Below are 12810 nucleotides of genomic sequence, written 5' to 3'. Positions count from 1 at the left end.
GTTTTTAGGGCCCGGAAGATGGAAGGAAGAAGTGTGGGCAAAAGGACCAGAAGGGGGAGGAGGCAGAAGCTCACCCAGTTCCGAATCACCTTGTGTGTCACTGCCAGGATCAAGCAGGGGGTGAGGGTGAGGGCTGCCAGTTTGACTCGCATCCTTTCAGGTACAAGGAGAGACGGAGACAGAATGGGTGATGGAGAGAGACAGCAGAAAGGGGAAGGAGAGGAGAGATGCAAAGAGAGACAGCAGAAAGGGGAAGGAGAGGAGAGATGCAAAGAGAGACAGCAGAAAAGAGAGGGCAAGGAGAGAGAGAGCGTTTGGGAAGTGCTGATTGTGTGCCAGGCGGCGCTGTTTGCAGTGCCCAACCAAGAGTCACAGGGTTTCCAGATGGTTTTGTTCTTCAACCGTCAGAGCCGTATAACATAGAAGCCCAGAGTTTAGGGCGTGGCAATCAATAATATGCACGTACGCCTAACGGAGGGCAGCCCTCTCTGAAAGGAAAGTAGGGGCACATTTCTGGTTCCAGCGGTTGGTCCCTTCCCCCCTCAATTTACCTTGCATCGCCTCTGTACCTATTTATGTCCGTGTTGTCTCTCTCGTTAGAATGGAAGCTCCCCGAGGGCGGAGACCGTTTTGTTGTCCTTTCTCTCTCAGTGGCTTAGTCCTGTACCCAGGCATGCACTTAATAAATGCTTATTGGTTGTTGGTCGGTTGGTTGGTTGGAGTACAGGTGGCTCCTCTGCACCAAAAGGCCCCATTGGCCTACTATTATGGTGCTTAAAATCCCGTGGTCAGTTATTTCCTTCTTTAAAGCACTGGGTGTAGAAGGCCCTTTTAAAGTGTGAATCCAGTATTCATTGAATTAGATGTCTAAAGGTACAAAAGATGTCAGAGATTATCTAGCCTACTCCCTTCATTTTGTAAGTGAGGAAACTGAGGTTCAGAAAAGTCAAATGACTTGTCCAAGGTCATATAGGATGTAAGCGGCAGAGCTGGGGTTAAAATCTAGGTTCTGGCTCCATATTCTGTGCTTGAAGAGGAACAGATCAGCCTCAGGTCATACAGTTAGAACTTAGAGATCTAGTTCAAGAAAACCCAGAAAGATGGATGTAGGGACTGATTCAAGGTCACACATATTACTGTGATAATAATTAGTAGACTAATCATAATTACTAGCACTTATATAGTATTTCAGTGCTTGCACAGTGCTTTATACTTTGTTATATCATTTGATCCCCACAACAACCCTGGCAGGTAGGGTGCTATTATTACCCTCATTTTTCAGATGAGGACACTAAGGCTGGAAGAAGCTAGGTGACTTGCCCAGGGTCACGGAGCTGAGTACATTATCATGGGCTTATTTACCCAATATTCATATTTAAGAGCTGGTTTCTGAAGGACCAGGATACAGGAAAGATCCTTTAGAAGGCTGGGAGCTCCGAACATGGATGGTACCCAGAGAAGGCAGTCCAACACGGGCAGTTACAGGCTGCCAAGGGATGGCAGGCAGGTAGGCTGGAACTCTGGGAATGGCAGCAAAGAAAAAGAGAAACTGAAATACAAGAGGATGGCAGGCATTTCTGAGAAAGTCACAACATGGTGTGCAATATGTTAGCAAGTGGTATTTTTGAAGCCAAACTTAGGAGGTAAAAAACAACCTAATAATTCATATAGTAAAAGTTTTAATGTTACCTGAGTGTCTATGTTCTTGTATTTCAAAGAAAAGCCCACCCTCTTATTTACATAATTTGTTGGCCTTTATCTAAATAAGCCTCTTGAGGGCTTAGGACTGTGTCTTGTTCATCTTGGTTTCTCCTAGCCCCCAGCATGGTACAGCACCGGGTCTTGCATCGAGCAGACATTCAGGAGACACTTCTCAAATTGAACGGAAGTTGAAGTAGTTTTGAGCAGCATAATAGACTTTAAAGAGGTCATTGAAAAGATTTCCTGATTTAGTAATAACAATAAAAATATGTTCACTTGAAAAAGGAAATGGTGTCTAAGGTGCCAGGAAGCAAGTTGGGGGGCCCAGAGGAGGAGACACAGGGCATAGGAGACCATAAAAGATCAATTCCACCTACTTCACAGTTTTGCCAAGAACCGTTGTCTGCCAGACGCCCTGAGGGATTGGTAGGCCCAGTTACAACCAACTCAGACCATTTCTCCCATGCTGTCCAAGTGACTTAATGGTGCGAGCCTCAGACTGAGATTCAGGAAACTGGATTCTAATTTGTGACCATGGGCAAGTTATTTCAACTCAGTCTTGTTCATTTATCATTTATCGAGGTTGTCTCAACTCTAAAATGAGAGGGATCATAAAATCACAGAGCCTTAGAAATAGGAGGCACCTTGGAGGGCCCAATAGTTCCTCAAGAACATGTTCGAAAGATGGTCTGTCCAGATGTTAAGACTAGATCCCTGATCAGATCTGGTCTATGGGTTTGTTTCTTCTTTACCAAAAGCATTAACAACTGGGCAGATCAGGGAAAGCCAGGAAGGAGGAGAACCCCTGAGCTCAGCCTTGAAGAGGAGGATTCTGAGAGGCAGAAGAGAGAAGGGTGGGCATTCTGGGCATGGAGAGTGACTTAGGCAAATGTACAGAGGCTGGAATTTAGTAGAGTTTATAAAGGCAAGTTGTTTGAAATAAAGACTAGAGGAGTAGGTGGGTGACAGATTGTAGGGGGTCATAATGCCCTCAGGCTAATTTATGTTTTATCTTAGAGGTAAATAGAGGTCCACTCAAAGAGAGTGGTATGGTCAGACCTGTTCCTTAAGGAGATTATTCAGGCAGCTGGTTGGGAAATGGGTGTGAGAGAAGGGAGGGACTAAAAAGCAGGTTGGCCAAAGAGGAAGCCATTCCAGTATTCTTAGATGAAAAGTGACAAGGGCCTGAACTTAAAGGGGTAGCTAGCTGTATGAATGTAGAGAAGGGATCAGACATGAGAAACACTTCAGAGGTAGAACTGACAAATGGTGGCAACCAACTGGATGCAAGTAGTAGAAGAAAGAGGAAAGGGATGCCTCTTCTCTGAGTATAGTTATCAGTGACTGGGAAGAGGACAGCACCCTCCACAGAAATCATGAAGTGTAGAGGAGACTGAGTTTAGGGGGAAAGCTAGTGAGTCTCTTTTGTACATGTTGAGTCTCAGATGTCCCTACAACATGTAGGCCGCTGTAATCCGTCAGGTAGCTGATGATGTGGGATTGGTGCTCAGGAGAGAGACTAGAGTTGGATTATAGACTTGGGAACCATCTGCACAGACATAATCGGACCCAAGGGAATTGATGAGATCACCAGGAGGGAGGGGGTAGAGAGAAAAGAATAAGTGCAAGAGTCCAAGGGGGAGGTATCAGCTTTGATCGGGAGAAGAGCCCGGAAGCACACCTGGGCTAAGGAGTCGAGGCCGAATGATGATCTAGCGAGGAACGTTGAGAAGGAGCGGTCACACAAGGAGGATGAACCAGGAGAGTGGCACCCCATGAGCTACAGTGTAGTGGCCAAGAGGAAAGACTGGTCAACGTGGAGCAGACAAAGGCAATAAGGACTGAGAGAAAGGCATTAGATTAGCAATTAATTGACTGTTGGTAACCTTGGAGAGAGCAGTTTCAATGGAGTGGTAGCCTCAGAAGTTGGAAGGAGCGGGTAGCATCAGGAGGAAACAACTCTTTCAAAGAGCTTGGCAGTGAAAGGGAGGAGAGGTATTAAATGGTAACTTGAGGGAATGTTAGCAAGAGGAAACAAAGAATTTGTTGGGGGGTTTTTAAGGGTGTCAGATATTTAGGCCTACTTGTGGACAAGAAGGAAGTAGCCAACAGAAAGAGGGAGCTTGAAAGTGAGAGAAGGAACATGAGATTTCTGAATGAGGAGATCTTCTGAAAGAGATGTCAAGATATAGATTTGCCTCTCAGGGGTCCAAGGAGAGATATTGGCCACCTCTTCCTCAGGTCTGGAGCAGAGGGAGCTGAGGGCATGGAGGAGCTCGTGGCAAATGGCCTCAGTTTTCTCAAATTAAATAGACCAGGTCGGCTGTTGAAGGGCAGGATTTGAAACCAGATGTTCCTGACTCTAAAACCAGGACACTCCTTTATGCAGTGTCTCCCCTGTACTGATTTAATATATACAAGCATCCTAAGGTTTTACCTGGGATGGAAGGGACCTTGGCAATCATTTAGCCTAATCTCCTCTTTTTGTGCATGGGCAAACTGAGACACAGAGTGCTGGAAAGACTTACCCAGAATCCAGTTAGGGGCCAGTAGCCCAGTCTGGCTCCAGGAGTAGTAGTCAGAAACCTTAAACTTGAAAGGAATTTTACAGATGCCCAAAATGAGACTTCCCCCAAATTACATAGTAAGTTAGTTGCAGAGTTGGAACTAGGCCCTGGACTTCCTGATCTTCAGTGTCACACGTTTTCCGCCATAGCGTTATGCATTTTAGTGGCTAAAGGTTAATGGAGATCGCATCCAAACTTTGAGGACTTATGGGGTGAGGGACAGATAAAAGGGTCAGTGTGACATTGAAAAGAACCTTTCTCAATGAACAATGACTTGCTTTTCTCTTTAGTCATTCTGTTCCTTCTTTCATTATAATGCCATTTGGATTTCTGTTATAGGAGATGGATTTGGAGACAAAGAACTGTGAGATATTCATCAACTGGTACTAAAATTTTTTTTATAATTTAATATTTCTTAATGGAAATATTTTAAAGAGTATTCTTTTAATCTGTTACATAAAAGAAAAAGTTTCATGAGCAATTTAGTGATTTTGTGATACTTTTCCTATTATTTTGATGTTTCCTTTGAATTTTTAGCTCTTACATCAAAGTTCTTTTGATACAAAGAATCCAAAATACAAATGGGTTTTAATGGAACACATGTATGTGACTGATTTTGATCTATCAATTGAAATGGTCTCTCCCTAGCTTTTAGAATATCTAATATGAGGAAAAATAATGATAATCACCTTTTAAATGTTTATTAAGAAATTCTTTGTCACAAATTGAATTTCCACTTTGTATTTTTTGTAGAACTTTTTTTTAATTGTCAAGATAGTTAAAGAACATCAAATGTGTTTAATGATGGCTGGAGATTTTCTTCACATGTAAATGCACTGGAACTCCATTTTAAGTACTGGTGTCTGGGTACAAAGACACCATCCACATCTAATGCCAGAGATATACCCATGGTGTATCAGTAATTGGGTGAGCAAGTTAATTTGACCCTCGGTTTTACAAAATCCAAGGGAAAGCAGAACACTTCCCAGTGGGGTACATAAACCTCATTTCCCATTTTTAAGTTTAAGAACCCTTAGTAATTTCATTGTTCTGCTCATGCTGGTTAACTGTGGGAACAAATAAGCTCATCAGAATTGGTCAAGACCATGATTTTGGACTTTGAAATGTTTAAGACACATCTTTTAGGTTGCTACTTGCTCGTCACTCCAGTTCTCGGTCCGAGCTTCTCTTGTGTGTTAAACAGGAAGAAGTAACATCAACAAAGTCCTTATTGCGAATAGAGGAGAAATTGCTTGCAGAGTGATACGGACAGCCAGGAAAATGGGCGTACAGTCAGTGGCTGTGTACAGTGAGGCCGACCGGAACGCCATGCACGTGGAGATGGTGTGTTATCGGACACGCTAGAAGCTTGCTCCCTTCGCCGGCTTACTTTTTGCCTCTGTCTGTTTCTGGCCCAGCCCAGGGGAGGTTTGTGGTAGTGATTTGTCCCAGTAATGATGATCATGCCTTGCGTTTGGTTAGAGCCTTACGGCTTTCACCAGCCTTGTCTCATTTGATTTGATCCTTGAGATAATCCTGTGAACTAGATCTTCTCCCCATTCTACAGAGGAGGAGCTTGAAGCAGAGTGATGTATTTGAGATCACGCAGCTAGTAAACAAATTTACAAGTGATGGATTAGAGCTTGGAGATTCTGAAAAAGATCACTTTACACCCCCTCATTTTACAGAGGGGAAGTTGAAGCCGGTGGAAGTAGAATCAGCCAACAAGTGTCTGTGAAGCGCAGCTCTGCTTGACCCTGGGGGTACAAAATGCAACAGTGCCTGCCCTGTAGGAGCCTCCATGTTACTGGGGAACCCCCATGCACAGAGCTATCCAGATTCCTCCACAGATACCCCACTCCATTGCCTCTTGCTGAGCCAGAGCGCTCACCCATTCCTGCCTGGCCTGCAGGCAGAAGCCACACAGCTCTGAGTAGGAGACACACCTCTTGGTGTCCCTCCTCCTCTAAGGAAGTTTCCTCACTAGAAAGCTGATGCCTTCTTTTTGGCCACAGTGATGCTTTATGCCCCAGGGTGGGTTGGGAGCACCAACCCCAAGGAAACTCCCTATCTTTCAATTCTGACTTGAAGTCCAAGTTGGGGAAATGTATATTAAACAACCACCCAAGTGGCACTTGGAAAAGTGGCAACTGCAAAAAGCAGCTTGGCAGGGTGGGAAGAGGTCAAGATTTGGAGGCAGAAGATCTGGCTCCTAGTTCTGGTCTTTGCAAGGGCCCCGATGAGCTTAAGCTGAGCCTTAGTGTCCTTGTCGATGAAATCAGAGACTTGTACTAGCTCTTCTAAAATATCTTTCAGCTCTAAATCCTACAGTCTGATAATTGTATGACATTTGTGGAAATAGGCAGATGAAGCATATTCCATTGGCCCAGCTGCCTCACAGCAGAGTTACCTTTCCATGGAAAAAATCATTCAAGTGGCCAAGGTTTCAGCATCACAGGTAAGGTTCAAGAAGGTAGTTCATATGACAAAAGAATCTGTTGCAGAATTTTTTCTTTTCTTTTAATTTTGTATTTTATAGATAGCTTTTTATTTTTTCACCCATCTTTCTTTCCTGATATGCCTCTCCTCCCTCCCTTATTCAGCCAAGCCACCAAGAGAGAACAGAAAAGAAAGTAAAACTCACCAGCCTAACCAAACTAACTGACCAACATATCGACCCCGGCTGGAGGCGTCAGCAGTGTTCCACCCCCCTCCTCCCCACCTCTCAATAGAAGGGAGGAAGGTTCATTTTCTCCTCCCTTCTCTAGGGCCCAGCCTGGTCATTACATTCAGTGCAATGTTCAGAGTTGTTTCCACTGGACGCTGTTGTAGTTGGAGCATGTGGTGCTTTCCTGGCTCTTCTTCCTTCACTCTGCGTCAGCGTAGAACTCTGTTCTGAGTTGGTTTCTCTCTGCACGTAGACTTAGTCTTGGATCTCTTACCATTCACTGGATGGTTTCACTTTGATACCCTTCTGTCATCTGAGGTGAACTGCATCCATCATAATATTTTCCTGCACTCTTCCAGCTATTCTAGGACCTAAGTTCCCCTCCCTAATCTCAATCAATGGCGTCACCTTGACCCTGCTCATACAGTCTGGAATCCTCTGAATTATATTTGACTCTTCCCTCAGAGCCCATGAGGCGTTAAAACTAGTTGGTTCTCCCTGTAAAATGTCTTTAAGCATATTTGTCCTTTTCTTTCCATTCCTGATTCCCAAACCCATAACCTCAGACTTTATTAAGAACCACAGCATTTTAGCAAATGTCCTTTTCCCAGAAGCATCACCAGGATAAGGTGACCAGAGCTAGCTTCCTCACTGGCCCCAGGCCTCAGCTGTTTCAGATGCCAGATTAGAAGGTGTTCAGAAATAAGTAGGAGAGAAGAAGTGGAACAATGAAGAGAGATGGCTTTTTTTCTAGGCGTTTAGCTTGGAGAAGGTAGAGAAATGTAAGAAAATGGTTTGAGGAAATGAAAGGGTCTAGGGAAGAGTGTGATTGGTGGGCTGGTTGGTTTTGAGATCTTGATCAATAGAGAAGGATTGAAGATTAGAAGTGGGTGATTGATTACCTTGGAAAATTGCTGGAGAAGAAGAGTTTGCCTTCTTTGGGAAAAGACCACATATTCTTCCAAGACTGAAGCAAAGGAAGAATGGAGAAGGATGGTAAAGGGGCTTATGTATAGAACTGGAGAGAAGACAAAGCTCACGGTGGAGGTCTTCTATTTTCATTGGAAAGAAAAGGAAAAGATCCCTTGCTAAGAAGAGGAAGATGTTGGCCTGAGGAGAAAAGAGGAGGTTTGGAATAGAAGTTATGGGGAATATGGTAAAGTGTCTGCATAGGAAGAGCAGAAGGATTGCCTTGCAGCAGTGAGGGCCCAGCCAAGATTAGGTAACATACGTTTCTAGTGGATGCATATGCACTACTTTCATTATGCCTTCTTTCGGTGGTATTTGGTGGCACCAGAGTAGGAGCAGGGAAGGCAGATGGTTGGGACAGTTCAGGGTTGAGGTTTGGAAAGGGATTCGTGGTCATAGGAGACGAGGGCCACACAAAGCTGAACTGGCCTTCAAGAGTAGGGTCATTATGGAAAAGAGAAGAAAGTGAGACCAGAGCAAGGGTGATATTCTGAAAAATCAGGGAGAAGAGTGGAGTGATTGGAGTTCATTGTGAGGATAAAGATGTTCAGAAGAGAGACCAAGGGAGAGATGGAAGTGAAAAAGATCATGGTTTGAAAGAAAAATTTTAGAGTTCTAGGTCATATAGGTCGAACAGTTATGGGTGATGGTGAAGGATTGCCCCCAATGTGTGGCTGAGGTGTATTAAAGTACAGAAGATAGGGGATGGTGAGGCTGATGAACTGGAAATCCAGAGTGTGTAAGGGGACATCAGCATGTATATTGACATCTCCAGATATGAATAAATGAATGCATGAATGAAGCTGTCACTATATGTCAAGCACTGTGCTAAGCACAGGAGATACATGTAGGAAAAAAACAAGATAGTCCTTGCTCTAATGATCTAATTAGGGAAGACAGCTGATAGTAAGAAAGATAATAATGACGATAAGCATTTATATAGCGCTTAAAGGTCAGTAAAGTGCTTTATAAATACTATCTCATTTTATCCTCACTACAACCCTAAAAAGTCAGTACTATTATTACTCATGTATGTAAATATATTGGTTGGTTGGTTGTTGTCTGTTCTCAAAGAGGACCAAAATGACAGCTCTGTGTTGGACTCCAACACGGTGATGTCATGTATGTATGTAATATGTGATGTATGTATATGGTATCTCTAAAGTCTGAGTGCAGTTCAAACTTGAGTAAGCTGAAAGCAGCCAACTAGGTGGCACAGGGGATGGCTTGTAGGCGTAAAGCATGCTGAAACTTTGGGGACACCCAGTATAAAAGAGCAGTTGAACTTCAGGACAGAAGAAGAGGCCCAGACATCTGTGGGGCATATCAGCAGTTTGTATGACGTGCCTCAGGATCTAGAGGGCGGATGGCAAGGGTTTGTTTGGGTGGCAGGGAAGACTGTCACCCAAGTGCTGAACTCCTTGAGAAAGGAAGGCACATGAACTTCGGGGCCAGAAGGTCAGTGACTCACCTTAGACAAGATGCTATTGATGGCTGTAGTGAAGTGGGGAGGAAGAGAGAGAATTTGAGCTCACGGGCCAGTCTAGCCAGCCTTTACACCTAGGTAGAAAAACAGCTTAGGAGACATGATTTCAGGAGTTCTGGTAAAGCTTTATGTGCTTTCCCCCCCCCGCCCCCCCGCCACAACCCTCCCTTTTTTGCACCACGAGCCTGAAATTCCACCACTAGAAGCTTTGTGATTCTCATTTAAAGCCTGATCCCTTTGAGATGTAAGTGCCCTGATAGGTCTGAAGCTGGATGCCACTGTCCGTTATTTATACTTTAGTGAGTCTCAGGTTCTTTCCTTAGAGCTGGCTTTGAGAGGGAGAAATTACAAGGGATCACTGGGTATTTGGGTGGGAGATGAGTTCCCTGATAAGGAAGGAAAGATCACCTGGTCTCCGCTGCAGTGTTGCTGACTAGTGGTACAATGTAACACTCCTGGTCATCACAGTGTTACTTTTTGTTTCTCCTTTTTAGGCTATTCATCCAGGGTATGGTTTCCTCTCGGAAAACACCGAGTTTGCAGAGTTGTGTAAACAAGAGGGAATCATTTTCATAGGGCCCCCTTCATCTGCTATCAGAGATATGGGAATTAAGAGGTATGCCTTTATTTTTCTTCCTGACGCCCTCATACTAAGAGGAATAAGGGATGATGTATGTCATAGGAGATGGAGGGCCAAGCTTGGAGTCAGGAAGATTTAAGGTCTTTTGAACTTCGCCTTACTGCTGAAAGTGGGGAACGTAGGGAGGGGGGGCAGAATGTCTTACATGTCTTACGGGTATGTAAGATAACTATATTTGATGTGCGTCGGGGAATTTTCGTAGAGTTACAGGGATGTTCAAGCCTAATTTGTGAGTAGTTATTTCTTCTGATAAGACCATCACTTTTGCTCTAAACTTTCACTTGGGAAATGGACTTGAGGAAAGCTACATGAGGAAAGCCCACTTGTAATTGTCCATTTGTACTAATATTCAGTCATAGTGAAGACCTTTCTAATGTTTGATGACCTGTACAGTGTGAATTTCCTTAGAAAGCTTCATTATGTGATAAATGTTGAAAAAGATGTGGGAAAACTGAAACACTAATGCATTGTTAGTGGAGTTGTGAACTGATCCAACCATTCTGGATAGCAATTTGGAATGCTGCCCACAGGGCTATAAAACTGTGCATACCCTTTGATCCAGCAATATCACCAGGTCTATATCCCAAAGAGATTATAAAAAATGAAAAGACCCATGTGTACAAAAATATTTATAGCAGCTCTTTCCATGGTGGCAAAAGAATTGGAAATTGTAGGGATGCTCATCCATTGGACAATGGCTAAACAAGTTGTGGTATATATTTGTAATGGAATACTGTTGTACTATAAAAAATGACGATCAGGCAGACTTCAGAAAAACCTGGAAAGACTCACGTGAACTGATGCCAAGTGAAGTCAGCAGGAGCAGGAGAATGTTGTACACAGGAGCAGCGATATCGTGCAAAAATCAACTATGACAAACTTAGCTCTTCTCAGCAATCCAGTGATCCAAGACAACTCCAAAAGATTCACAATAGAAAATACTGTCCACATCCAGAGAAAGACCTATGGAGTCTGAATGTAGATCAAAGCGTATTATTTTCAGGTTTTTTTGGTTTTTGTTTTTTCTTTGTTGTGGTTTTTCCCTTTTGTTTTGATTCTTCTTTCACAACATGACTAATGTGGAAATGTGTTTAATATGATTATACACGTATAGCCTATATCAGATTGCTTGCTGCCCTGGGAAGGGGGGAGAGAAAGGAGGAAGGAAGAAAAATTTGGAACTCAAACTTACAAAAATAAATGTTGAAAACTATCTTTATATGTAATTGGAAAAAATAAAATACTGTTAAGTGCGGGGAAAAAGAAAGCTTCATTATGTTTTACAGTCTATAGTGTATCAAAATAAGCAGTTGTATGAAGGGATTCGTGGTGGTCTCTGAACTCCTTTTATTCCCCTTTAAAGCACATCCAAAACAATCATGTCTGCTGCTGGGGTTCCTGTTATTGAAGGTTACCATGGGGAAGATCAATCAGATCAGTGCCTAAAGGAACACGCTGGAAGAATTGGTTACCCAGTCATGATTAAAGCAATTCGTGGTGGAGGTGGAAAAGTAAGAGACAGCCTGTTTGTAGGTTTCATTGGGAAGTTGCCTCATTTATTTGTTGTGATGTCACCATTGTAACGACCTTGTTTCCTGTCTTAGGGCATGAGGATAGCTAGATCAGAAGAAGAGTTTCAAGAACAGTTAGAATCAGCGAGGAGAGAAGCCAAGAAGTCTTTCAATGATGATGCCATGCTGCTAGAGAAGTTTGTGGACACCCCAAGGTAAGATAGGTTTTTCTAATGCTATATAATGTGGATTGAGGGCCTACAAGAACATGTTTGAGTCAAGTGTGCATGACAGGTCAGATCCCATTGATAGTGGATTTTTTGAGTGCCTTTGTGGTTTGGAATAGCCTTTGGTCAGATATTGATTAATTGGCTTGGATCTACTAAGGTATTTGTTGTACCTGTGTTTCTTGTAAGGAAATGTCAAATTGACCAGGTAGAAGAATGATTGAGTTTGGCAAGTGATGTAGTAGGAAAAATAATTAACAAAATAGGTCATCTGGCTTTAGATAATCAGGGCATATGCCAACTCATGTGGAGAAGGAGTTATTAAGGAAGGTTGTGAAGGCCCCTCTCCTGGAAACAGCCATCTATCCCTATTAGCACAGCCTCTGAATGAGAATAAAAGAAATCAGGCTTCCAAGGAAGAATTCTACTGGAGATGGGCAGGGCGCTTGTTTGGGCAATGGACTGATGGCCCTGAGCAGACTGCCAGGTGGTGCATGGTATTAGTCATTTCATATATGGACATCACCTGCCCTGAGAGAGGCTGTGCGTTCCTGCAGGGCAAAGACTCTGCTTTTTCCCTTTCTGCAATAACTTCATTGTTACTTCTTTATATTCAGTACCATGCTTGACCTATGAGGAGTGAGTCATTTATCATGAGATGAGGTATTACTTTGATGTGGGTTACTGTAAGGACATGGGCATATTTTCTGAATTGGTAATGTAGTTTTAACAAATTAGTACTTTTGAGGCTTTCTGACAAACTAGATTAACCATTTGTCTTTAATAATTGGATTCAGCCCTGTTTGAAGGTAGTCATGGCAGCCCTAACCCTATACTCTGTGTGTGTGTGTGTGTGTGTGTGTGTGTGTGTGTGTGTGTGTGTGTCCCCATAGTTATTTTCATGCTGTCTTCTCCATTAGAATGTCAGCTTCTTGAAGGCAGGGCCTATTTGCACCTTTCTTTGTATCCCCAGTGTTTAAACACAGTGCCTGGAGCACAGCAAACATTTAATAACTATTTCTTGACTGATTGAATGAATGA

The 12810-nt window shown here is 43.2% G+C and overlaps 1 protein-coding gene across 3 annotated transcripts in view; it reads left to right on the top strand.

The window, feature by feature from the left end:
* Window positions 1-12810, top strand: part of MCCC1 (methylcrotonyl-CoA carboxylase subunit 1) — a 57102-nt gene that overhangs the window by 3204 nt on the left and 41088 nt on the right. Inside the window, exons 2-7 of one of the 3 annotated variants that reach the window (XM_020980832.2) lie at window positions 4608-4651; window positions 5473-5612; window positions 6631-6726; window positions 9886-10007; window positions 11395-11542; window positions 11636-11757. In XM_020980832.2, the coding sequence (XP_020836491.1) occupies window positions 4608-4651; window positions 5473-5612; window positions 6631-6726; window positions 9886-10007; window positions 11395-11542; window positions 11636-11757 (672 nt within the window). Of the gene's footprint in view, window positions 1-4607; window positions 4652-5472; window positions 5613-6584; window positions 6727-9885; window positions 10008-11394; window positions 11543-11635; window positions 11758-12810 lie in introns of those variants that run through there. The other 2 variants (XM_020980831.2, XM_078147575.1) reach the window with 2 other exon arrangements.

The sequence above is a fragment of the Phascolarctos cinereus genome, unplaced genomic scaffold (assembly GCF_003287225.1).
Source record: "Phascolarctos cinereus isolate Bilbo 61053 unplaced genomic scaffold, phaCin_HiC Scaffold_7;HRSCAF=346, whole genome shotgun sequence".
Classification (NCBI taxonomy): domain Eukaryota; kingdom Metazoa; phylum Chordata; class Mammalia; order Diprotodontia; family Phascolarctidae; genus Phascolarctos; species Phascolarctos cinereus.
Note: the sequence above shows the minus strand (reverse complement) of the source record. Positions and strands in the feature narration are given on the sequence as shown.